This window comes from Battus philenor, unplaced genomic scaffold (genome assembly GCF_028537555.1).
Source record: "Battus philenor isolate CCGP_79_NKW_IND1 unplaced genomic scaffold, ilBatPhil1.0.hap1 SCAF_19, whole genome shotgun sequence".
NCBI classification, from domain to species: Eukaryota; Metazoa; Arthropoda; class Insecta; order Lepidoptera; family Papilionidae; genus Battus; species Battus philenor.
Window position 1 is genome coordinate 4,540,848 of NW_027181681.1, and position 26,013 is coordinate 4,566,860.

Consider the following 26,013-nt stretch of genomic DNA (forward strand, 5'->3'; position numbering starts at 1 on the left):
AAGTACGAAGAAAAATGTTTTCATCTATGGACAGAATTATAAAGGAATAAAAGAACGCTTCGATCAGTTGCATGGCCTTGTAAGAAAAGATTCGTGTATAATACCGTGTAACCTACTAAATGAAGAATTTGAATGTCAAATAAATGACTTGATTGACATTGATAAAGAACAGTTCCATATTAAAAGAAAAAGGATCCAGGTTTTTATGGCTGTACCTACACTAAAAAAAGAGGCAAAACATTAGAAAAACGGGGAGAAGGGCCCTCTTGATTTGCTAAAATTTATTCAGCAGTATAGGTTGGAAAATTCTGTTCCCAACATTGTAATTTTGTTAAGAATTTTTTTAACAATTTCAATCAGTGTCGCTAGTAGCGATAGAAGCTTCTCAAAATTGAAGTTGATAAAAAATTATCTTCGTTCTACAATGAGTCAATTAAGACTACAAAATCTTGCAACATTGTCAATAGAACAAGAAATTACAAATAATATAAATTTTGAGAGCATTATACACAATTTTTCTAGTATGAAAGCTAGATGAGTAGATATTATGTAAATATATTTACGAGTGCATACAAATATGTCTAAAAAAATTACTCTGTGTATTAATTAATATTGATTAAATAACTTAATAATTTATTTATGTGTAATTAACACAATTTATTTATTTATTAATTTATAAAAACTACTATTTGATTGACTTAAGAGAAAGGGCGGCAAACTGGAGATCGCCCCGGGCGGCAAAAGTTCTAGGTACGCCACTGCTTTTACATGACATACAGAACTTCGGAATAAATATCTCGTTTTAAGATGTTACGTGTTCGACGTTCACTGGTCAAAGAGCAAATGTTTGAGCTTAGCATCTTGCCGTATGATCTATGAGAGTTACGAATTTCTACTTCACATGATAACCGACAAAGGGTGGATAATTAATCGTGGCAAGAACACGACACAAGATATCTAATATGTCTCGGCTTATGGTGAAGAGTCGGGGACATTTCGTGTAACATCTAAAAAAAATTGAAATGTTATATTAATATATCGCGCTTTGAGATATCCTCATAACAGAAATCACGACGAAGGCTATGGTTGGTTAATGAGACATTAATTACGTTGTAAATAAATGTTGGATGAAAAACTACTGAAAGTTGAAAAAACACTCAAGTGACATGTCGGTGTTTATTTTAAAATTTTTCTCGACCTTCCAAACCAATAAAATACGTTACGTCCAATACGTTAGATTTTTGTTTTAAAAATAAATTATAAATTCTTCAATGGATGTTTTTAAACAATTTGTGTCAAAACCTTAAAATTTTGGAACATGGCAATAACGGGTAAGAGATGTCTTTTCAATATACCAAATAGAATAAGAAATATAACCTATGTTCACGGAAGAAATATTTAATTTTAGTGCAAAATTTATTTAAACCAAATTAAAAATGCGATTAAACGTTACATTATTTTCGGCGCCATTCAACGGTGCAGCTAGAAGTCCTCAAAGAGAACCGGTCCCGTTTCAAATGTTACTACCACTTAAGTTAAAGAAAACAGTATCAGGAAAAGGAGACAAGCTAAAAGAGGCTGCTTGTATGCAAGAAATGGCCGTAATGTTCGCTTGTTTCAAGAAAAATGAATTTAATCAGCATGAATGCTTAAAAGAAATTACCGCCTTCCAAGGTTGTTATCGCGATTACAGTGAAAGAATTGCAACGCAAAGAGAGCAAGGGAAAAAGGGTGTCCTAGTTCCAGGAGAAAAGAAGTTGACACATAAACAATTAAATAAACTTTTAAAAGCTTTTCCTCCTAAAAACTAGAAATTATACTAGTTCAAATAATTAGATGTAAATATAACTTAGTTTGAATAAATTTGTTTTAAATTATTCCAGCTTTTAATACCTGAATTACGTTAAGAAATCCTCCGAATGTGATTGTATGAATATGAATTTTATATTTATTTGCCTGTTGTAAATAATCAACCCATTAACATAAATAATCAAATATAAATGTATATTTTACATAAATTCATATCGGTTTTGTTGCTTTAGTTCACCAGGTGCGTATTCAGTAGCAGTGGTGTTGTAATTTAATATTTTTCTGTTTAATGTTATGATAAAGTATGTACTTTTTATTTTGACACATTTTTCTTTCCTATTCAGCCTATAAGATATTGATTCGAAAATAACAAATAAAAAATCAAATTGTATGATAATCCATTTAAATGTAACAGTTTCAATTATTTTACACTACAATTTATAATAATACACTAGTTACATACCAAATGAAATAAGTTGTGAGACTTAAGTAATGATGTTAACGCTGCTATTCTGGGGGATTTTGCAGCTTCATTGTAATTTTCTGGGTGTAGATTTCTGAAGGATTTGCAAACTTCCATTAACTGCCTATGACTATGTCATCTTTGCACCTAATGGGGGCCTACCCATACTTCATCTTCCTGCTCATGGTTGCCACTCAACAACCTTTGATCCCCAATAGCAATTGCTTACATGAGTTATATGCCCTGCTCACTGCAGCTTTAGATGAGCAATTTTGACAGCGAACTTTGAGCTAGGTCAGTGACCTTAGTTCTGTCTCCTCATTTCCGATTTGAAATGCAGCTAAACTCAGCATAGCCCTCTCCTTTTTTGTTAACTAGACCCAACATAATTGAGCATGTCTTGGATCCATATGTGACTGTTGTAAAGTGCAATTTGTAGTCTACGCACTACATTGTACAATATTAACATGATATGATGCATGACTTCTTACGTAAGCAGTCAATTTTATAGCTGGAACTCTAACAGAACTATATATTACAATTTGTAAATTAGAACTGAGTGTAAGCTAAGTTTGCTAAAGTAAATTTAGTTTATTATTTACCATATATTTATATTTATTACAGTTTCTTTAATATAGACTCTGCTGTATGTAACTGGAGGTAAGAACAGTTTTAACTTGTGAGCTCAATAATTACTTTACCACAGCTAAAGTAGAGATATATAATCTAACATGTTAAATGTGATGAAAGTAAAGGTTAGATGTGTTTTTGGATTTTATTCTATTTCAAGGTGAAAAATTGTACAAGATCTATTAACACTAGTTCATTGCTCTTGTGGGAACCCTTGGTAGCCGCTGCTGATTGTTTTCTTACTTTAATGTACAATGACCAAAATTTTACAAAACACCACTAGTGTAAAGGATATGCCTGGTAGTTAGGTTATTAAGTTGAGATTATGCATGATTTATCACTTTGTGTTATCAGAAAATCATGTAGATGTTTAATAAACAAATTACTTAGGTAGTACACCTTTAGGTTGTATCTCTTGGCTTAAAATTTTGTTCCAGATGACTTTTTTCTTTATGGTTAAATATGAAATATTTAACATACCATTTTATACTAGCAAACTTTTGACTTTCAGAGTTTTTAATCTAGTACAAACAAATGTAAGTTTAACGGTTTGTTCATTTTTTAAAGGTATAACAATGATAGTTTCTACTAAAATATTAGTTATTGCTGCAAAAACTTAGTGCAAGTAACACAAATATTTACTGCTTTCTATAAATCTATAAATCTTTAAATAGTGGTTGACCTCATTAATACCTAAAATCTATATTTGTTTAACTACTTTGAAATAGATATTATCAATATCAACCATTTTGGAATTTCGTGAGCTAAGGTTATATTAATAAAATAAATTATTTTATCTATGTTAAATATTAATACAATGATTATAATAGAGTAAAACATTTTAATGAATTATACATTTCATTTATTTAAAATATCAAATTGTCAGTTCTTAATGATGTAAGTATAAATATAAAATAGCACACTAATATCACTTTGGGGCAGTGTGTACCCATTGTGGCGAGGATACATGAAGCTCGATACGTCGCACTGTTATCAGTTCATCATCAACTTCATGGACATTGTAAAATCTTTCTAATTCTTCTATTGCTTTGTCTTCAAGCTAGAAAATACATACAAAATATGAAAATTATATACAGAAAATAAGAGACACAAGTTTTAACAGCTTTTTATTACGCAAGATGAGTGCAGTGCAGCTTGGTTGAGGAAACCAACCTGCAGAGACAAAATAAGTTTCAGCAGAGGTAGCTCAGTGGCAGAGGGCGATTTCTTGATATTAGTCTTAAATGTAACTCACACAGCACATTAAATATACAAAATTGCCATTGCCCACAAGTTTACAGAGCCATGTATAAGTAGAAATAATTAGTTATTTCACCAGCTGACTCAATATTCAATTAACCCTTTAAACATGAAAACTTTACAATTCATTCATGTCAACTGATAGACGTCACTGCAAGACACAGGCCTCCCCTAGAGATCGCTATAATGACCAGTCTTGTCTACCTTTTCAACATAAATGTATTCCATAATAACTGGTCCAATGGGAACCTCTGTTACTATGTCAGATACAACTTCTGGCAGGATTACAACAATAAACTACCTTATATTTTTAAGTTAGTATTCTTTATGTTTATTAAGTAGTTAATTTAGTTTAAATTAATATAATGATAAATTAATATCTTTGTATCTGAACTACATTTAGCCGACCCAATAGCAGTTACTTCTGAAGTTATCTTACAAACATGGATTAGTGTTATGCATTATGTGGTTGATGAAATCAATTCGCATCATACCTGTGTAAGTGTCAGTGACTTTGTCATGATCCTAGAAGAGTCATCCTTCTGTTTCTTCTGGTCAGCCAAGATTTGGTTGAATTCAATAGCTTTATTCTTCGGGCTGGTTGTTACAGGTGGTTCACATATTTTCCATGGATTTTTTGGTTTTTCTGGTGGACTACTTATGTTCAATTTATTACATAAGTAATTGTCCAAATTTTGTGGAGTGCTTACATCATTTCCTTGCATGGCCAACTTCTTTCGTTGCTTTTGAGAAAGTTTAGGTCCAATGTGGTTAACCACTAAATTACCTTGTTGGCCCCAAATTGACTCTACTGGTTGTTCTTCTTTTGGAGATTCTATTGTGCGGGATGTGCTTGCGCCATAATTGTCTCGGGCTGGAGGACTCATGGCAATTGAGGAATTGCTTGTAGTTAGTTTTATAAATGACTCAGTAGGTGTTTCATTAAGGATGTCCTTAGCTGTTGTAATAGCTTTGAGTCTGGCTTGAATGACCTTTTGTTGCTTTTGATGTGCTGATGGCACTTCTATCCATTTCTCCTTAGTATCAACTGCCTTTTTCCCTGATCCCTTATCTAAAGAACTCAAAGATAATGTAACATCTCCAGGTCTATCATTACTCAAGTCCAAAGAGTTCACAGAGCTTACAGATTCATATCTCATTCTGGCTTTTTCACTTTCTGTGTACTCAATCTTTTTTTTACTTTTCTTTTTACTGTTATCTATGAGGCTGTCATCTCTCTTCAATTCTTCATCGATTAGGTTTAAATCTACAGGACAGTTCTTAGCAAATTCGTCAATGGTTTCGTCATTTGGGCAATTATAAAAAGGTGTTATGACTCTGGATGACATTATTGGATTGAATTTACAGTAATATTTGGATATATCTTCTAACAGAGCTTCCTCTAATAAGTCAAGTGAGTGGTTTTCAAGTATATTGCAGATGTTAAGAGCAATAAATTCCATACAACATTGTTTAAGTTGCATGGCATTGTATGTATGAGAAAACTGACAAAGTTCGGCGCAGTTTTTCAGTGTTATCAAACTGGCCAATGTGACTTCGCACATTTCCCTGAGTCGACTTATGAACAATTGGTCCGCTACTATAAGCATGCTGCAGATGAAATCAATGCTGTCTGAACTCTCAACTTCCGGACAATGGTCTGTGTATAGAAAGTTAATAACCGGTAACAGTATGCCATAGTTAATAGGCAGGGTCACTGTTGACATCAGTTTGCTCTGAAAATAAATCAAATTTATGATTTATAACATGGCCTATACAGGGAGATTGCTAACATATGTAAAAGCTGTAAAAGGGTCAAAACCAACTAACTCATACAATACTTAGTTCATAAGTTAGGTTATTAATGTATATTGTATATCTTAACGTCAAGACAATAACGATAAGATACCATTTCTTGAATAGGCTAACAAAGTAATTGTTAAAGTAAAAAAAAGAAAATGCAATTGAATAGCATTTAATTGTTGAATCAAATGTACCTCAGTCCAAGAATGCATGAACATTCCATGGAAATACTCAAGCCTTGCTGCGAGTATACATTTATGTGCAGGTATGAGTGTGCCATCTTTAGAGCATACATTTGTGTCCACCAGATCTGGATACGACTCACGTTCCCAACGCAGAGGTGCATTCTTCGTGTACGCTGCACTGTCTTTTAGGTATATTGTGCCATCTCTGTAACTAAAAAATAAAATGTGCAGTTAGTGAAATTATGTGTGATATTATAAGATTTTAAAAGCTGATGTAAAAATATGAACCAAAGTTCGATATAGCATAATAATTGTCCATGTTCAAACAGCATAAAATAGATACATTAAAACTTTAATGTTTTGAAGATGAGCCTATGGACCGGCATGCGCAGCATAGAATGATAGCTAAGAGGCAGGCGATCTTTTTAAGGTCGTTGGAAGGCGTTGGAAGCAAGCCGCTTCAGCTGGCTCAAGTAATGAATATGTGTTTGAAATGAACATATTAAATGTATAAAACTTCTTCCAGGTCACTCTTTTGGAGCTAGTAATTATAGTGCTCTTTTAATCGGGGTTTTATACTCAAGTGAAAAGGACAGCCTAAAGCAAAAAATTTTAAGATGCGTTTACTTAAACATAACTTACTTTTTTCATTGGCAATTTTTTAAAATTATTTATATGCAAAAATTCGTCATTATTTGTATGTCAGTGTCAGTTTCAGATTTATTATATTATTAATGGTGTTTGTTTTTAAATATATATTAGTCTCAAAATACTCTAAGTCGTACGGCTAATAGGAACAATAAGAGCAAGGATATAATTGCGTGCAACAAGCAAACACGAAGAATTGTAGATTCATTGCAAATCAATCTATTAATTCTTCCTTACATTTTGAAGCAGTAATTTAATAATAATTATTTATTATTCGTTTTAAAGTGAAAATGGTACATACTAGTATTTGTCAAGTAGTTTATGTAGGTTCATAACTTGAAGCCGCTTGGCGGTGGCCTGCACCAGTTTGACGGGGTCACAGTAGAGGTGGATACGCGGCGGTGTCTCGGCACTGCGCTTATTTCTACCACCTTTTTTGTTCTTTCCATTCTGATTTTTATACACTTCGAACGCAGTCACCTCCATAGGGTTTTCTGAAAATATGCATAAATAATATAATTTTAAATATTATTTTTAAACAATTTTATATTCCAGACATATTACATTATTGTAAATTATTATTTTTAAAATTAATAAAGAGAGAGAGAGAGAAAAAAAGATTCTTGGATAAGAGAAAAATTTAAAATTTCTACAAAAGGAATAGTCTATTGTCCATAAAACCATAGTAAACTAGAGGTTTTTATATTGTGTGGATCGATGTTAATGCTGCTATCCTGGAGGCTTCAGCAGCTAATTGTCTTCAGAAGGTCTGCGCTCGCAGTGTTCCTAGTGACTGAGGAAGATGTGATGTGACTGAGGAAGATGTGATGTGACGTCTGACACCTCTTTCTGGTTTTAGAGGAGGAGGACGGAGTAAAGCGTGATGCGTCAGCTTTAGGGGTTTTGGGTGTGTCGAGACTGATACAAAGTATATCTTTAAGCAAGACTGTAAGAATTCCTGGACCGGTTGGGAGGTTGTCACTGTGGAGATCAACGTTTCTTCGATACCACTCTGCATGGTAACTATCTGGGTGAAGCGGTTTTATGAAACCATTGAGTGTTGGACGATGGGGTGTGGGTAAAAGACTACAGTTGCGTAAGAGAATAAATGCCTTACGCAATTTTGTAAAGCTTGAAGTTATTGACTTGAAATGGGGCAAACTATGTCGACTAAGTCCGACTTTGAGAAAGATGTCAATTGTTGTATCCATTTTGGCTAAGAAGCTTTCGGGAAACTACAAAACATCTCATCTAATATTCCTCAGTGCCTTAAGTCCAAAGTCAACGACCAATGTGTTACCAGTGATGATTTAAAGCAGTGAAGCTCGGTCTCCCACTTTGAGTCTCATTGAAAAGCTTACAGTCGCTCAATGAGGGGTATGCTTGGTATTTCTCTACAAAATCTAATCAGGAGCGAGGTACATAGTCAATCGAAAGTAAACAAAGTAGCCATGCAGATTGTAAAGTTGAAGTGGCATGGGGCACGAGGTATGCAGAACTGAGAAACAGAAAATCTATTAGGGAGGCTATATCCGGCAGTAATGAGAAGCCTGAAATGATGATGTGTGTAATATGTATGATGTAATTACTATTCTTACCAATAGTGTCAATTTCAACATTAATATTCTCTATGTCTTTTTTTAAAATTGTATTCAGGTCTTCCCTCCGTATTTTAAGTCCACAGGGTCCAAGTTCAGCGACATCACACGTTCCAACATACATATATCTCAAAATTCTTTCAAACACTTCAGGGTGAACATTATCCAAGACGATTGTGGGTATCCCATCAGCCTCTGCTCTTGACTCTTGGTACAATTTGTACAGGTGCTCACTGCTTGATGCCACTATGAATATATGTGCTGGATATATTTTTGTACCAATCTATGAATAGAACAAGAAGATATTTCTTAGCAAATGGTACAAATATACATGGTTATTGCAAATAGGTGTAAAAGCTTTAAAAGTGTGAATATTTAATTTATTTTAATATTATTTATTGTACACGAGATAAAATATTTAAACAGTTTCATAATAACAAACAAAAAAGTATAATGGGTGATTTTATCACACAAGGCAATCTCTAACAGGCAGCCATAGTATGGAAACTGTAGAAGTATGAATAATGGGTAATTAACGTGTAAAAAACATAAACATATGCAAATATACATACATTGTATATAGCATATAAATTAATAATAAATATGGTATAATACATTTTATAGATGTAATATAATAATAAATAAAAACATCAAACAGACATGGATCACACTTGCCTTAGAAAGAATAAAGAAACAAAGAAAAAAAATGTATTAATGGATAAATAATCAATGGTCTAGTAAATAGCTATTAACCATTTTCTTAAAAATAGGCAGTGACTTGGCACGTCTTATATTCAGCGGTATTGTATTTATATTATATATTGTATAAAATGAATGCACTTTCTGTCCAAATAAATGGTTTAAAATAAATTGTGTATAAATAAATGGTTCCAAAAATAATAAATAACGTAATAATAATATAGTAAAAAAGGCGTTCTCAAAATTCGGATAGTTTTGATATTAAATTTATAGTTCGTGCAGACTTTGTAGAGAAATTATTAGCCTGTTGCATTCCTATAGAAAAATAAAAATTTTTTATAACCATCCTTTATAAGAGTAACTTAAGCTAAATATTAGATTTTAAACAATCTTACCTTAAATATAACGTCGTGCAGTATATCGTCTTGAGAAGCGGTTTCCAACAATGATTCCATATGTTTAGACAAACTTGACGGAGAAAGTTCAGGCAAAGATGTTAAACCACAAGCAGGTTTGATCTTAAAAAATAAACCAAAAAATTATAATATAGAATATTTGGAAAGAATGTGCAAGTTCCCTAAGAGAAAAACGAAGTGAAGTTCTTTTTCATAAATATTTAAAAAATAGTCATACACATAAGGTTGGCAGTAGAAATAAAGATAGTATTAGTAACTGTTTTAATGGACAGCAATACATGATATATTAATACACTTCTAAGTAACACGTCTAAATTATGTTCTGAAATATTTAAGAAGTTCATTAAACAAAACCTTGTTGAAATTCCAGTTAAAGTGTGAAAGATTGTTTTTTTTTAAATATAACATTATTTTTTTTAAATAATATCCTTAGATAATAATATACTTTTTCAAGTGACGGAGACCATTCGAGTTTGTCAAGGGCTCTTTTTGGACCAGAACTCGTTTGGAACTTTCTAGATTTAAGTCAAAGGATTCCATTATTGCGGAGGTCGATATGATTCTAGTTTCTGTCAAGATAGGCTCTTCTGGTATTCTTCCAATGATATAGACTAGTGGTTATTATAAATGATTCTAAGAGAATAATGAATAAATAAAGTAATTAATGTTTTTGAATTAAGAGACTATGCCTAGAGTTTTGTTGAGAGATGAAATCAGTTCAAAGAATTGCAACTGAAACAGAATTGGATTAATTAAATATTTACGTAACCATTGTAAATTATTTTTTTGTTTTAACATTTCGGAAAGTACCTTTTTATGATTTTTTACTGGAAATACATGATAACTAACACCGTTTATTGTCTATCGTCACCGGAACGTTAGTTCTTTTGGCGCGAATGATTTGCTGTTTGGAATAAATAATTGATATTGTAAAAGTGCTTTTCAAATTTTTACAGTGTCAAATTATCATTACCTGATAAGTAAATTGTTATTCTAAATATTCAGTAGTAATGTGTTTATGTTGTATTCTGTGATAAATCGTTATAAAGATTATGGGACACGGATGTCCCTGTCGGCGTAAAGGGATACTTTTTATACGGAATTTCTTAACTTTTGGCTTGGTGATATACCAAAATGCTATCATTTTCTTATTGATATTTTTCGCAAAATATATTTCGTAAGGGACGTGAAGTTTTTGAACTTCGAAAAAATAAAATTCTTCAAATTTTTGTGGGTGACAATAGCGATGAGGAAGATGACTTAGTGCTTGATGACGAAGACTTCTAGTACAGGATGATGACCAAGGGGTATTTGATGTCGAGGTGGAAGAAACGACGACTCTTCAACGGCAAGAATCACCTGAACCTTCAACATCTCAAAAAACAATCCATCTAATCAGTAACCAATCATCTAACAACAGGAATTTTTTCGCCGAGTACCACAAATAACTTGCCCTATTATATTTATATTATTCATACACAAGTAAAAAAAAGTACACTACGTAACAAATGTACATTATTTACAACAAAACAGACTTACCAATAAGAAAACCAAAATTCAGATGTTAGTAGAAAGTAACCCTTAGCGACCATAGGGACATATTTGTCCCATAAATTTCCAAAAAAAATGTAAAACTTTTTTGAATTTTTTGTATAAATTATGTTTTTAGGATGCCTATTAATTCATTACATCTAGCTAAATTGATTAAATAAGGTACCGTAACCTTATGGTCCTGAAAGGGTTAAAGGATACTGGTAGCGAAAGAGCGATCATCGTGGCCATATTTGAAAGCATATACTTTACAGCGGGCGTCTATCAGCTAAGAATAAGAAAAAAAAATGTTAAAACTTACTTGCAAACAAGCAAAGTTCAATCCTTCATTATCAACAGAGATGGACACTGCCCTGTGAATATTAGGTATCTTGGCAATTCTCACTGACGTGCAGTCGTCTTTCTCTAAAAATTTCACTAGGGCTGACTTATTGGAATCCTTTTCTTTCTTCACTGGTGTCTGTATCATAGGAGTTGTCTTTCTCGATATACTACCTACAAATGCTTCACCGTACTTTGTTATAAAATACATAGTGTCATGGGTGAGTGCCACATGCGATATTAAAATTTGATGACTTAGACCGAACACACATCTGCAAATAAAAAAAAAATCATTTATAAAAGTCAACTAAAAAATTATCTACTTCTTTTTTTTGATCATAATTTCAAGTCTAAAATGCCACAATGCCTAAAGAAGAAGGTCTTTGATCTGTGTGTCGAGTGATGACCTAAGAATACGAAATGTTTGCTTTCAATGGGGTCTTATAAGAAATATCAAGGTCACAAAGAGAGCAATGGCTTTCCATTGCTATATTCGGAGCTTCGTTGCGAAGATAGCTAGGCAAATTGCTTGTCGAGTGACCTTTGAGAAGTTGCAATTGGTGCGTGCAGCACATTGCTCGAGCTACCAGAGCCAAAAGTTTATATAGCGACCATGAGCTTGGTTGAGTAAGTGGACCGACGACATAGTGAAGGTCATGTGAATTCGCTGGATACGGGCAGCACAAGACGGTCATCGAGGCGATCTTTGGAAAGGGAGGGGGGGGGGAGCCTTACAGAAGGCGCCTATCGGCTGATACAACAATGATGTTACAATTTATTTAAATATCTGTTAGCAGTATATGTATCTTACATTTTAACAATAAAAAATTTATCCTTTGACTCAAGATTTTAGTAATAATTATATTTTCCCAATATATTAAAACTGACTGCTTAACAAAACACTACACTATGCCCAGCTTATCTCATAGAATAAATTAGGTTGAAAAACCACTTTGGACTTGTATGCAGTGTAAGACAAAATTGGAGATTATTAAGTAAATATAAAGAATTAGGTACAATCAATTCAAACAACTAACTTTATATTTAATGTTGAAAAAAATATACTATTGAACTTATTGATCAAATATAAATAAATTCTGTAGCCACTATATGTAATTATGACTAAATTATATAGGTCTTTACCATTAAATGGCAGATATTCTGTTTTGTGTTTGTTTTCAAACTCGGTTTCAACCTTTAATATATGACCTGTTACTGTCTGACTTACATGCCAGAAAAGCCATAGTTAAATACTTATTGTTATATCATACCTTGTAAGCCTGTTAGCGCTGTCCTGCCAAATATGTAATTGTCCCACATTTGTCAGCAATAAGACGGTGACACGAGAATAGACGCCCTGTTCACTCACTTTACTTTCCACACATATCTGACGAAGATTGATTTGCCTGTTGAATAAGTTTGTTAAACAATATGTTCATAATCCCATAGTGGTATCAGTATACAGATCAGTCCCAAAAATAGACTAGTGAATATTTTTTTTTAAAGTATAAGTAGCTATTATGTAAGGTTCTATTTATATTGGTGGCAAACCAATCAACATTTGTTGAGGAGAAAATAAATTTTATTATATCATTGGCTAGAAACAAATAAGCAACCCCTAGTTTATTCAGCTTTGCCGACAGTTTTAAGAAAAGCACTTCGAACAATTATTTGTACTGTTAAATGTTAATTGGCCAGTCGCTTACCAATAGAAAAAATAATGTGACATATTTCAGAATTATCACTTTATTTATTATTGAAATATAATTTTTTAGTTTGGATCGAAAAGTGCTGTCTGATAAATTTTCGACTAATAAATTAGAATAATATCCCCATCCCTCTTCCCGTGGTTGCCATGCTTAAGGATCTGAAGTGACCACGTACCGGCACTCGCAGTGTAGGACGACGACTTTATTAATGGTGGTCGGAGAGGGCCAGATGCGAGCCTCTTGTCACCGGTCTTATTGAAAATAAGGATGGCCTATATCCAGCAGTGGACATCCTATACTTGAAATGATGACAAAATTTACTTGTGATACTTACTTGATTGCAATTTTCTTGCAAAGAAACTTGTGTAGTAGGTAAACATCACCGCGGCTTGTCGTGAAAACTGTGCCAGCATCCGACGCAGCGACTAGCTGGATTTCAGTTTGCTCCTTAGTGTTAATAGAGACTGCCACCTAATGTAGATAATTATAAATCTGAAGTTTATATACAACATATATTTCTTGTGGTTCATGCTACAACATAATCTTTATACTACCATTTTCATAAGACAAATAAATTATTTCCTTAACATTATCGCGTAAACTGCTAGGATTGTTATGATAGGATGGTCTAGGTATCCTATCTAAATTGATCAATGAAAAGCTACATTGAACCTTCCATCACTAAACTGAGTTATAAAAATACATTGACGAAATCAAGTAACTAAATGCTTCCTTAGTTATACAATAAACAGAAAGTTTGATTTCATTTTAGAGTAATGTTATCGTCATGAGTACATAAAATAATTCATTAACAAAAAGTCCATAACTTAATTTTATGTTAATCTTTTTTTTTCTACTATTGGAAATCTATGGGGGAGGCTTGTGTCCAGCAATGGTCTCCTATGAAGGACATGAATCAATCAATTATGACGATCTTTGCTCTAGTAATTACACTTTGGTACTTACACGTTTTGGTGCTGGTACAACTTTGTCTTCTTGGGGATGTCCAAGTTGTCCCAGGTTCGTGCCCCAAGTATAAACAGCACGAGGGTTCCATGCAACCGCATGCGACCTTCCAGCACAGACACCAAGCGGATCAGCTAATTTCAACAGTGGTTTTGTCGTCGCCAATTTGATTACCGCAGGGGTCTTGGTGTTCGACGAGCTCACGTTGTCTGTACTGTTAAGACCATATTGCACAACCTACAAATGAAAACAGACCTTGTTAATCAGTAAAGTCATAATTTTTTTTCATTTGCTGTCAATTAATATATGGTACACTGTTAATATGATTAAACAATAATAAGAAGCATTTTAAAATTAGCTTAGCAACATATCAAAATTAATTATTTTTTACTATATGGCCACATTGACTTTGTACTGCCAAAAATTATTGGACTGTCGCATTCCAATTAAAAATAAATTTCAGTTATCAACTAAGACAAGGGGATTGGAAATAGGTATAATGGCTTTATAGGTTTTAGCTAACAAATGAGCTATGCATTCACCCGTTTCACCAATCAACCTGTATGTTAAAAGATATACCATTGTAACATATTTTTATGATAACATAAATGTGAAAATCAATAAAAATAAGTATATAGTAAAAGTGACTACAAAAACGATGATTAATGATGCCAATATAAGGGAGCTAAATCTGATTGTAGTTCAATCAAATTGAGTTCTACTTTTCTGATGACAACTGACACATCTGAATTGTCGCAGTCTTGGTTGGTACCGATATTGCTTGTGGGTAAAGCATACCACATTTATGTTAGCTTATTTAATATCAACTTAACTATTGATGTTTTAATTAATGAAGTATAACTAATGCTATTATCACCTTATTGTCACCAGATACTAGTTGGCAGAACTGTGCATATAGTGTCAATAAACGAATTTAAACTACTCACAGCTCCACTCTGTAGCAAGAAAATTGTTGAAGTGAGAGTAATAGCCGCCGCTGTGCAGGGCTCCGGCAGCCGTAAGGGCGCTGGACGAAGCGCTGTGTATTGAGGTCCACCGGCTCGAGAAGTCTGACCACCGCACCATACCTCACCGCCATTTGCTTCGCACACCCAAATACTGTGGAATTTCCCGAGACACACCTGTGGATAGAATATTTGACAAAGAGATTTTTAATTACATTTAGTCGTTGTCAAGAAGCACCTAATAGATAGAGATGTCCACCCATAGGTGTATCTTTGGAGTTTTGATAAACGTCTGAAATACAATATTGTACGGCATGACATGGTATGGTATGTCTCATTTGGCCCCTTATTTTGTCATCAAGCTGAACCTACCTGGAGTTATAGCATATGTTCACCAACATATATGAAAGTTTTTAGGTAAGATCTCATATAAATGAACGAATAACGAAATAAAAAGTATAACAGCCTGTTATCTATATATTCATGTACGATTTGTATATGATTTGCAGTTTCCTTAGACGGTGAGGAGGTGAGAGCCTCCCAAGCGTAGCGATCATGGTATAATCCTCCTTAGACATCTTTGGGGAGACCTAAGCCTTGCGGTAGTCGTATATGGGTTGAAATTAAAGTTCAAAAGAAACAATAAGACTTAAATATTTAATGATTTAAGGTGTTAGAACAACAAGCGTCTAGTAGAGTAGTAAAATTATATCAAACATGTGTAGTTGTTGCAGAGACAAAAATGAAGGCATGTAATTTTATTACAATTACATGAACCATTGCTCTTATATTAACGATGTAAGATACCTACAAACTGACTGCAATTCAGGGTCAGTTTTTTATAGTATTTACAAAGATGAGATAAGCAGTGGTAGTTCAGCGGTAGAAGATACTCTTGCGATCAGGTTCGATCGGGGTTCGATCCCCAGGACAAAATCTTACATAATTCACATTTTGTGGATTAACTATATGGGATTGCTTTTGCTCACAAACCAAGTTTCCAGAGGATGGGGAGCAGGGGCCGCCTGCTTAGTGTGACGTTTGTCGTATATCCTGCCATAGATATTTTTGTGGGAAGTCTATGGCTTGCTATGCAGGTAGAATCGACGACTATTTGAAAAAAAAATGTACTTATCGCTTTTCTTTTATATAAAATTTCGGTTGTTCGAGCGCTATATTGTGCGTGGTATAACGCCGTCGTCACCTTTTAAATCATAGGACGTCAACTGTTGGATATTGGCCTCTCAAATTAAACATAAACTAACTTAATATTATCAAGTAATAAAAGTTAACAATTTATAGTTTTGTTCTACTTATTTAGATTAATTGCAAAGTTCTAATGTTACGTAAACAGCAGCCAAGCATACGATACCTGCACAAGAATAAGATATTTTTATAGTATCAGTTTTCTCGGTAAAGTCGTCAATATGATATCACTCTAAAAGTAAACAACCTATTTACTGTTACTACTTCTTATACAAAATTGTATTACGTATGTGTATTCGTAAAACGTAATTGAGAGGTTTAAACGTATAGTTAAACGGTTATTTTAACTTTTATCCTCCGACTTTACTAAAATAAATTTAATATATCTTTTGCCTTTTAAATAGGCCTGGGGAATGCTAAATAAATTTGCAATCGCATCGGGTGAAAGTGACCTTGGCATTGTCCTATGTCCCCGCACAGTCCTATCTCAACTTGCCAATCCTTGTGTACTTTATTATGTAAATTTTATTTACCGATACATATTTTATTACACTATCCTAGTACCGATAGTCGAAAGAATTCTCAAAAAAGGCATAGAGATTAGATTTCAATTTAAAATTTTGTTAAATTTTCGATAATTTGTTATTAAAGCTTTACATAGAAATTCTAAATAAATAATCAATAAAAAATAATACAATAATTTTTTTTATTTTAATTGGTTATTAATTTGAGAAGCCCATACTTGACTGGGTTTATAAATATTTGATGCGTTATTGGGTCTATAGACATTGGACGTTTTATTAGATCTGAAGATATTAGCTTCATTGGGTCTAATCATATTGGATGCTTCATTGGGTCTAATCATATTGGATACTTCATTTGGTTTATACATACTGGATGCTTCATTAAGTCTGTATAAATTGGATGTTTCATTGGGTCTTAATATATTGGATGCATCATTGGGTCTTAACATCGTGGATGCGTCATTGGATCTATATATATTTGATATTTCATTGGCCTTGTACATATTAGGGTCAAACTTATAGGTCTGGCCTGGATTTAAAGCTGAAATAACTTTAACGATTTTTTTCGGAGGCTCTTCAGTAAACATAGCGTTATCTCCGATTGATCTTCTTGGCAATGCTACTTTAACCTCTTTCGTGACCGGTAATTGAGATTGTGATTTGGGTGGAGTCATTTTAATCGGCATCCAGTTATTAGAATCAACTAACGGTTCGCCTCTTATTAAGCAAAACGAAAATGAAATTATAACAAAAAAGGAAAGCGATAGGACCAATGCATAGAACATAAAAGTTCTCTTGTTAGTTTTAATGCTTTCTCTCAATGCTTCAAAGCATCCGTGCGTTTTATAATTGCCAAGATCGTTCGAATTTATTTTCGTGCATTCTGGATCTAATGGTTCAATGATTGTTCTATTTTTTAAGACGCAGCACTGAACTGGAATAATCAATCCAGGGTTTTTCTTCTGCCACTCTGAATCTTTGAAATCTTCGTAGTTATTGGCGCCGCAGCATTCATAATTAACCATAACGTAATCCCACATGGCTGATATTAAATCTTTTTCCTTTCCGTAGTAATTGCGAACCGTTGATTGTAAGTAACGACGTGTTGAAGGATTATTCGTGTAGATATTATAAATGCCAGATACGAAGAATAACCAAAAGGCAACCACAGATACGATGGTAACGAGAAATACGTATGTTTGTATTGCGCATTTTAGTTTACAGCCGGCTCCCATTATACCACAACAGGAAGTGAACATGGTGAAGCCGGAGATAATAATGATGATCGACGTCAAAGGTGTAACCCATAGCTTCAGATTTACGATATCAGCGACCGCGGGAACCAAATGACTTTTAGTAACAGTGTAGTTTACTTCTCGAAACATGTCCGTATTCACGATACACCATACACAAACGATGCAACTAATCATTGCTATTGAGAAGAATGTTATATTCATGAAACTGAGGCATGTGCGAGGCAAACTTGTTGTGTGCATTTTAATCAAACGTGCTTCACTAAAATTAACATATAAAAACCATAAGACGTATTGACATCATTTGACAAATGTCATGTTTTAGCCGTAAAATTAATTTGTGTTAACATATAGAACTTCTTTAATATAATAAGGTTTAGAAGGGCAATTATGAATAAGAAACATATAAGACGCGGCTGTACTTCAGTTGAAAATGTATAATTTTTAATGCAATTGATACACACAAAAGAAGTTGTTTTTGATGTGTAAAAATAACATATTGTTAAAAACAAAATCTAAAGGGTAAATAATTACATCCTCAGATGTATTGTTAAGCCCAAAACTCAAAAAACATAAGTTAGGATTTAAACAAACAATAACACATGTATTACAATGGCTATATATATATATATATATATATATATACGTATATATATACATATATATATATATATATATATATATATATATATATATATATATTACCGCCTCTTATGCATATTAATCTGTATGGCCATATTACAGATCTCCTCATTCCTGATTTAATATATTATCGTCTATATGGCTCCTTGAGCGACTGTGAGGTTGCCGGTGAGGCTTGAAGTTAGGGTTTTAATGATATAATAATTAAGGATATTACCACCATTACCTGTTTAACAGAATTGTTTGAGCGGCTGAAGGATGTGAGCAATTCAGGTGTGTTGCGTTGCTGTTGTGTGCCGGTGCCCAAAGTATAATTCGAGTTACTGCCCCATACATAGACATCGCTGGGCTGATCGCCAATGTGCTTATACATGTAATGACGGTCAAGCATGGCATGCTCCAAAGCTTTATAATCATCCTTGTCAACTATGTCAGTGTTGACACCTGTAATTAAAATTTACTTACAATATATGTAATAGCGATAAGAACATAAATTTTACTAATTGGTTTTAGCAAATAGTCCATGGCTATTGTATTAGATATTTCACTGAATAGTCAGGCTGCTGAGGTGTTAGACAGCTCAGCAAGTGCTCAATAGGGTGGCTTGGCTTAAGGAACCCTACAAGGAAACTTATGAGAGGGGCTGTGATAAATGTTTAGAATAAATAGTTAAAATTAAATAGGATAATTGTGTGAAAATAAAAGATTATACATGCTGTTTATGATTATAAGCCTACTTAATGATCCCTCTTTTTTTCAAACTTCTTTCGTCTTCAAATAATTTCATTTTTAAATTGTGTGTGTGCATGATTTTAACAATTTTTAGCATATTCCTATGTAATTTTAACAACCTTTACACATTAAAAATACAGATGATTGATATTGTTTATAGGTGTTTACAAAATCTTAGCTTATAATACATTTCTTTATAATCAACTTAATAAATTGTATTTTTGTAATGTGAATTAAAAAAAAAAATCTATTTCAAAGGAAATCTGTTTTAACGGCTACTATTCATAGACTTTTACTATGTTATTTTACTGGTGTTTTGTCTATTTAGTAACTATACAAAATATAATGTGGTTTTAAGTTTTCTTTGTTTGTTTTAGTTTGAAGATAAAAAAGCTTGAGAAAAGACTAACCTAATCAGGTATAATATGTCACATCTCAAGGTGCATAAAGTGGTATTGCATACTTTTTCTACAGGGAAATATCATTTATTATTTTATAATCAGTGCCAGTATTATCACTTTTAACCCTTAATTAGGCGCATGGGGTCAGGGCCACTTGAAATTCAAAAAATAATGACTTACAGTCTTCAGAGCGTACTAACGCTCTTTCTAGCTTCCTCACTCCCCCCGGGATACACGAATTAGTTACATCCAGAACATTAACTCTTGCACACACATCGCTGTCCTTTAGAGAGCTGACCCCATGCGCCCAGTTACGTCCCATTTTTTGGCGAAGGTAAGTTTTTACTTTTATGATTTTTTTTGTGTTTATGTTAGTATATTGTTTACTATTTATTTTTGTTTGTGTGTATTTTGATACGGTATGATTTCTTTAGGTATTTTTAAGTTTTTTTCTATGCTTTTTCTTTTTTTGAATTGAAATGCCTAACGACAAACAAGTATTGCAATGGCTGTATGAAGTGCTTGACGAAGAGCAAGATGTTGCTGCTTCGGATTCACAAGACGAAACTTTAAACGATGCTGTCATTGATAGTGCTCATAATTTAGAAAGCGAAATTGAGGAGTCTGAACATATCCAAGGCATCCCTGTATCAATGGAAGATAATTATTTTTTATCTCAACATACACAGACAAATGGCCCGAAAGTGAAATGGTGTAAAGTACCACCAACGAACGCAGTAAGGATCCGAGCACAAAATATTATTTTACATTTACCTGGAGTATAAACATATCTGGCATCAAGGCATTTGCCATACACAAAGCGAATACTGAGAAGACTTTGACATTTACAAGACGGATTTTCTTGAAGAAAATAGCTGCGGCACTTGTGGAAGATCACCAAAAACGTCGCAGACAACTATGTGCTGTACCAGCGACAACAAAAAAACGGCTCCATGAAGTTCATAATGTGAACAAGCCAGTTTATCAATCGACAGCTAAGCGCGGGCGCTGTTCATCATGTCCTAGAAAGGACGACGAAAAAGTGCCAACAAAATGTTTCAAGTGTCGTAAGTTTATTTGTCAGCAACACTCAAGGATGTACTGCGTCGGATGCAGAACAGAAGATTCCGCTGATGAGGCTGAATAAACTGTATTTCTTAAGTTGATCTCGGCTATGCCAAAAAAATAAGTTTAAAGAGAGGTTTACTGTTTTTGTTTTTTTTTTAATATTTTTAATGTCATATTAAGTATTTGTTTCTTAAAGTTAAGTATATTAAATAACTTAATTATTACTACAGAAACCCATTAAGTTTTATTCCTTTTTGATACTCCTTTCCCAATGTTTTTTTGGGGTCACTTAAGACCCCATGCGCCTAATTGAGTGATTTTCTTAATGCGCCTAATTAAGGGTTAAATAGAAAAAATGTATATCAATTTTAAAAAAAAATTGTCACTTTGAAATAATATTCAATGACAATTCAACTATGTAGCATATATTCAATAGAAATAAAGAAGATATAAATATTCAATAAACTTTGTTTTAAATACAACAGTGTCTATAAAGAATTAAAAATGATAAATACCCAGTGAAAATAAAAAAAATTAAAGCCAATTTCCCTTAAATATTTGTCAAAGTTTGGTTGTTTTTGATAAATTTTAACCAAGTTAAAAACAAATCCTAGCTGGGTCAGAGTGTATTCATAACTAATAAAGTTCAACATGATATTTCAAATCGTCCATTTTTACTTTTAAATCTAACATTAAAAGTGGATTCTAAAATCATATTGTAGCATTCAAGAGTTTTTAGTTTAATTAAATATGTGAAACTTGCTTTCTTGACTCTTTTACATGGCTTATATTTTAATGTATACATGAAAACCATTAAAATTCATTCAGTTAAAATAATTGATGATTCAAAAGTGACTGTAAATGTCTACTTCAATAAAAACATTTTTAAATTGAATAAAGTATTAGCATTCTTTGCTATTACTAGTCTTGTCAAATTGCATTCCAATGATGGCTCAGCGCCAGCAAATGCAATTTGGCATTTAGCCATTCCTGAAAACGAAACTTAGTTCTTTTGAAACATGCTGTCTGACATTATACTGAATTACAAGAGATGGTAATATTTTAATTATTTTTTTTTCTATGCAAGGTTGCACCCTGTCTAAAATAATCACTCTAAAATATATACTTTTTTATTGGAATGTACCATGCCAATAACTATTGGCAGTACAGTCCCCTCTCCCTCTTTAATAGTTTAATAATATAGATCCATTACATATGTATCTGCACGTCCAAATGTTCTAATATATATTATAAAATTTACCTAGTTTCATTAGCAAAACTGCTGAATGTATCTGTCCATAGAAAATACATCTATGTAAAGGTGTATAACCAGATTCACGGTCCTTTGCATTGACAAATGCTTCCATTGAATGGTTTACAAGCCATTCCATTAACTTGCTTCTTCCTCGTGATGCTGTCATATGCAGGGCTGTACGTCCCTGAAATTCACATAGTTAATAATCAAAGTAAGTAACCATTTTTTTTTATTGTGATTGTGTTTCTACTTTGTTTATACAACAAAGATGTACTCTGTGATTCCTTCTGGTAGTGCTTTATTAAAACTAGCTCAGAATTGTTTGTAAATATATGATTTCAAATAATAAGACATATTTCTACAGTTTAGTAGTCAACGTATCTTCATGACTAATGCAATTCTCAAAGGTATTGTAAAAAATCAACAATTCTTTAAACCAGAAATTGTTTTTAAGTGTGATGAAAATGTGCTCACATCATATTATTTATCCCAAATCCAACTTAATTAATAATTATAGATATTAAAAATTATTGGGGCCATAAGGTTCTCTAGTGACAACCATAAAGATGCGGTAGTCTCAACACTAGACAGTATAGTAAAAGACACAGGACATTACTAGATGTAATAACCAAAACCAGTCATCTGGCAATCTTTGGGGTAGGATAAGCCTTGCAATGGGTTTATAATGATGATGCTTAACTAGAAAGAAGTATAACTTTTAAAATATAACTATATTTAGGCTGACAATAGACATTTAAAGTAGCAAATATAAAATTCTTACCTCAAAATCAAAAGCTTTTGTGAAATTTGCACATGTTGCTTTTATAAAGCTAGCTAATGACTCATCATTAACAGATCTTTTGGTTATGGCACTGGTGAGAACTTGCCCATGACTCCTGGACCTACACCTCCTGGTGCAGTCTACATCTATGTTTATTTTACTCATATTCTTTTACATTAAATAATATCAAGTACTAATTATTGTTATTAATAAATTGTATCCACCTTTTTGGTCCATCAACTAGATACTTTTAACTTAAAGTATTTTCATAACTTCCAGTTAAGGTTAAAATAATATATCCTATTAGCAGGTACAAGGAATATGATATACAAATAAACCCTATTTTTAAAACAAACTTAAAACCACACTAGAGCTAAGCTCTAATGTAGCTCCAAAAGGAGCTACAAGATACTTTTTAGAAGCACATAATGCTGTTGTCAACCAACTGTAAAAAAAATTGAATTTTATCATAGGAAAACATGCATTTCAACATTTATATATGATTGTAAAATTATCACATTTTATAAGAAATTGTAATATAATCATTAAACTTAAACGAAAAATTAAGAATATGTTAATTACTAATTTCATAACATTATAAAACGTAATCATGTTATGCCGGCAAATTTAAATTATTACAAATTAATTAAAATTCCAAGAAAACTAGTAATTATAAAACCATTTTTAAACATTTTACTATATCTTTTAATGTAATTTGAAACATGTAAAAATAGAAGTACCTTTAGGAGTAAACAGATGTAAGAATAATCCTGAATTTCGAGATAAAATTATGACCCATATTTTACGTTAAACAAAATATTGTTTGGTACATAAGATGCAGACAATTGCTAATTATGTAAAATGAACATTAAAATACAAATATTTAATTGCAAATGTGATGAACCGGAGGAACTTCCACAGTGCCAAACAACGATCTGAAACGTCAAATAAAATATTTCGCGTGTTATCAACCACAGATGATACATAGTACGTAACTTTTTCTCTATTTTACTATTATATCAGGAGAGGAAAGAAAAAATAAGAAAATAGAAGTGCTTTTTTCTTGACATAAAATTAGCCCAGTGCCAATTGATTGTGTAAACCAGCCCGTTGAGATAAGACAAGATAAGTACTTGTTTCTCATTATATTATTAATATGTTATTACAAAATTATGAATAGCATAAAATCAGTGTTTTAAATTCTTTGGTGTTGCAAAAATACTGTGCCTTATGTCCGAGGAGAAAATAGCCAAGAGCTATTTTGAACATTATTTATTATATAATATATAATAATGTTAATGATAAGTCAATTGATAATTTAGGAGACCATTTTATTACCATTTCATTCAGTTTTAATTAAAACACGAAGTTATTAACTTTTTCATTCGTGCTTTCATGGTAACCCTTTAATGGATGTCAGATTGCTATGAAAATATTAAAACCTGAGAATGGGAATTGTGTAATCAAGAATAAAGTCAGAATTGGAAATAAAACATATTTCATTTTTTTCCATAATAATAACAATGCTTAAGGTCTTAAATACTACGGTCAGATTGTCTGGGGGGACAATATCAAGGTTAGCATATATCTAAATCATGATCATCATCATAATCATGACAATATCATTTAATACTTTATTTATACATTATGATCGTCTTTTAATTTTCAGATCATTACCCACCATTTCAACATGCATTTCTCGTTATTCTTCAACGAATGATCCAATATGTCGTAAAGAGGCGCCTAAAATCGAGAACGAGGCAGTTTTGGCTTTGCCTGAAGAAGCAAAAGAAAAAAAAGCTCTTGAATCAACCATCACTGTTCCCACGAAGGTAACTAAGCATTTTTAACTGCTTCCATATTATATTATTCACGTACATTCTGAATTTTTTTCACGGCCTAGTTTCAATCAAAAATTGTTAATATATTACAAACAAGTTGTATGTGATATATAACGGAGTTATTTTATATTTTTTGTGCAGTATATTTAACAAAATTAAATAAGTTAATAAGAAAAATAATTGTATGTATCTTGGTATTAGTTTCAGCTGAAACATTAGTTGTTTTAAAAGGCTTTTGTCTTGTTGTGATTTGTCATCATGATCATTATTATTTTATTGTAATCGTAAATCTACAGTTAGACTGGTAGAAAGTGGCCTACGTCCGCTGTTTTCCAACAACTTATAATTAGGTGTCTGTCAAACTTTAAGCCCCAGTGGTCATCTCTTTGTATTATGTGGCCAGCCCACTACTACTTCAATTTGCCAATCTATGGGGGTATGTTGGTCACCTTCATGCATCTGTAGATTTCTTCATTATAGATTCAATCTAGTAGAGAAATAATGACCTTAGCCCTCTCCATGGTTTGTTGAGTGACTGTGTGCCTATGAGGACCCAAAAGGAGAGACCTAGTATCTGTGCAATAAGTCAACACTTGTAATACATATTGGTTGTAAACCTTTGTCTTTAGGGACTTAAGGGATAATAATTTCAAATGCAAAGAAATTGTTTTTTTTATTTTAATTAACATTTCCAGGTTGATATTACACCAATCTCTGGGATACCCGAGGAACATATTAGAACCCGTCGTGTTCGCATTTACCAGCCATCTAAAAATGCAATGCAGAGTGGTACCAACAACATTCACCACTGGGAAATGGAATTTGACAATCGTCAGCGATGGGAGAATCCCCTGATGGGATGGACATCCACTGGAGATCCACTGTCAAATACGAAAGTTCAATTCTCATCCCCAGAAGAGGCCATAGAGCATTGTGAGAAAAATGGTTGGATTTGGTATTTGGAATGTCCGAAATATGAAAAGGAAGTTAAGCCAAAGAGCTATGGCATCAATTTCTCTTGGAATCGTCGTACTAGAGTATCCACCAAGTAATGTTGTTGAGATGCATAGAAATATAGTAAACAATGAGTAAATTTTATAGAGTCTATTATTTGATTGTTTAATTTTCTGATGCTATGTCAATAAAGATGTTACACACATAAGTATTTCAATACTGAACAGACCAAAACCAAGGTAGAATATTGACTTTAATATTATACTCTGCACTATATAGAAAAAATAGAAATCTAAAAAGTATCTTTTTAACCTTCACCAGAAAAGACATTTT

General features: G+C 32.7%; 4 protein-coding genes across 4 annotated transcripts; 2 read left to right on the plus strand and 2 right to left on the minus strand.

Annotated features, from left to right (window-relative positions):
* Positions 1 to 1,346: 1,346 nt before the first annotated feature.
* Positions 1,347 to 1,892, plus strand: LOC137921621 (small ribosomal subunit protein mS37). Its single transcript, XM_068764420.1, has one exon. It carries the CDS (start codon positions 1,437 to 1,439, stop codon positions 1,809 to 1,811), a length of 375 nt encoding a protein of 124 aa, XP_068620521.1. The 5' UTR covers positions 1,347 to 1,436; the 3' UTR covers positions 1,812 to 1,892.
* A 1,862-nt stretch (positions 1,893 to 3,754) lies between these two features.
* On the minus strand, positions 3,755 to 23,811 carry LOC137921412 (inhibitor of Bruton tyrosine kinase). Its single transcript, XM_068764168.1, has 15 exons — positions 23,626 to 23,811; positions 22,886 to 23,330; positions 22,111 to 22,288; positions 18,875 to 19,092; positions 15,006 to 15,200; positions 14,059 to 14,295; positions 13,427 to 13,563; positions 12,655 to 12,789; positions 11,364 to 11,655; positions 9,491 to 9,613; positions 8,397 to 8,679; positions 7,100 to 7,292; positions 6,160 to 6,361; positions 4,657 to 5,898; positions 3,755 to 3,962 (listed from the first exon to the last, which is right to left on the minus strand). Exons 2-15 carry the CDS (start codon positions 23,048 to 23,050, stop codon positions 3,831 to 3,833), a joined length of 3,732 nt encoding a protein of 1,243 aa, XP_068620269.1. The 5' UTR covers positions 23,051 to 23,330; positions 23,626 to 23,811; the 3' UTR covers positions 3,755 to 3,830.
* Positions 16,936 to 18,249, minus strand: LOC137921602 (tetraspanin-1-like). Its single transcript, XM_068764403.1, has one exon. It carries the CDS (start codon positions 18,247 to 18,249, stop codon positions 16,936 to 16,938), a length of 1,314 nt encoding a protein of 437 aa, XP_068620504.1.
* A 480-nt stretch (positions 23,812 to 24,291) lies between the features above and the next one.
* Positions 24,292 to 25,824, plus strand: ND-18 (NADH:ubiquinone oxidoreductase subunit 18). Its single transcript, XM_068764340.1, has 3 exons — positions 24,292 to 24,461; positions 24,555 to 24,717; positions 25,422 to 25,824. The coding sequence occupies exons 1-3, from the start codon at positions 24,409 to 24,411 to the stop codon at positions 25,776 to 25,778; spliced, it is 573 nt and encodes a 190-aa protein (XP_068620441.1). The 5' UTR covers positions 24,292 to 24,408; the 3' UTR covers positions 25,779 to 25,824.
* Positions 25,825 to 26,013: the final 189 nt, after the last annotated feature.

Coding starts and splice junctions, on each gene's coding strand:
- LOC137921621 (XM_068764420.1), top strand. CDS start 1,437: ATGCGATTAAACGTTACATTATTTTCGGCGCCATTCAACGGTGCAGCT.
- LOC137921602 (XM_068764403.1), bottom strand. CDS start 18,249: ATGCACACAACAAGTTTGCCTCGCACATGCCTCAGTTTCATGAATATA.
- LOC137921412 (XM_068764168.1), bottom strand. CDS start 23,050: ATGAGTAAAATAAACATAGATGTAGACTGCACCAGGAGGTGTAGGTCC. Junction 9,614..11,363: donor TGAACTTTGCTTGTTTGCAA/GTAAGTTTTAAC, acceptor TTATTTTTTAAG/ATCAAACCTGCTTGTGGTTT. Junction 6,362..7,099: donor AAACTACTTGACAAATACTA/GTATGTACCATT, acceptor TTTATTTTTTAG/TTACAGAGATGGCACAATAT.
- ND-18 (XM_068764340.1), top strand. CDS start 24,409: ATGCTTAAGGTCTTAAATACTACGGTCAGATTGTCTGGGGGGACAATA. Junction 24,462..24,554: donor TCTGGGGGGACAATATCAAG/GTTAGCATATAT, acceptor TTTAATTTTCAG/ATCATTACCCACCATTTCAA. Junction 24,718..25,421: donor CCATCACTGTTCCCACGAAG/GTAACTAAGCAT, acceptor TAACATTTCCAG/GTTGATATTACACCAATCTC.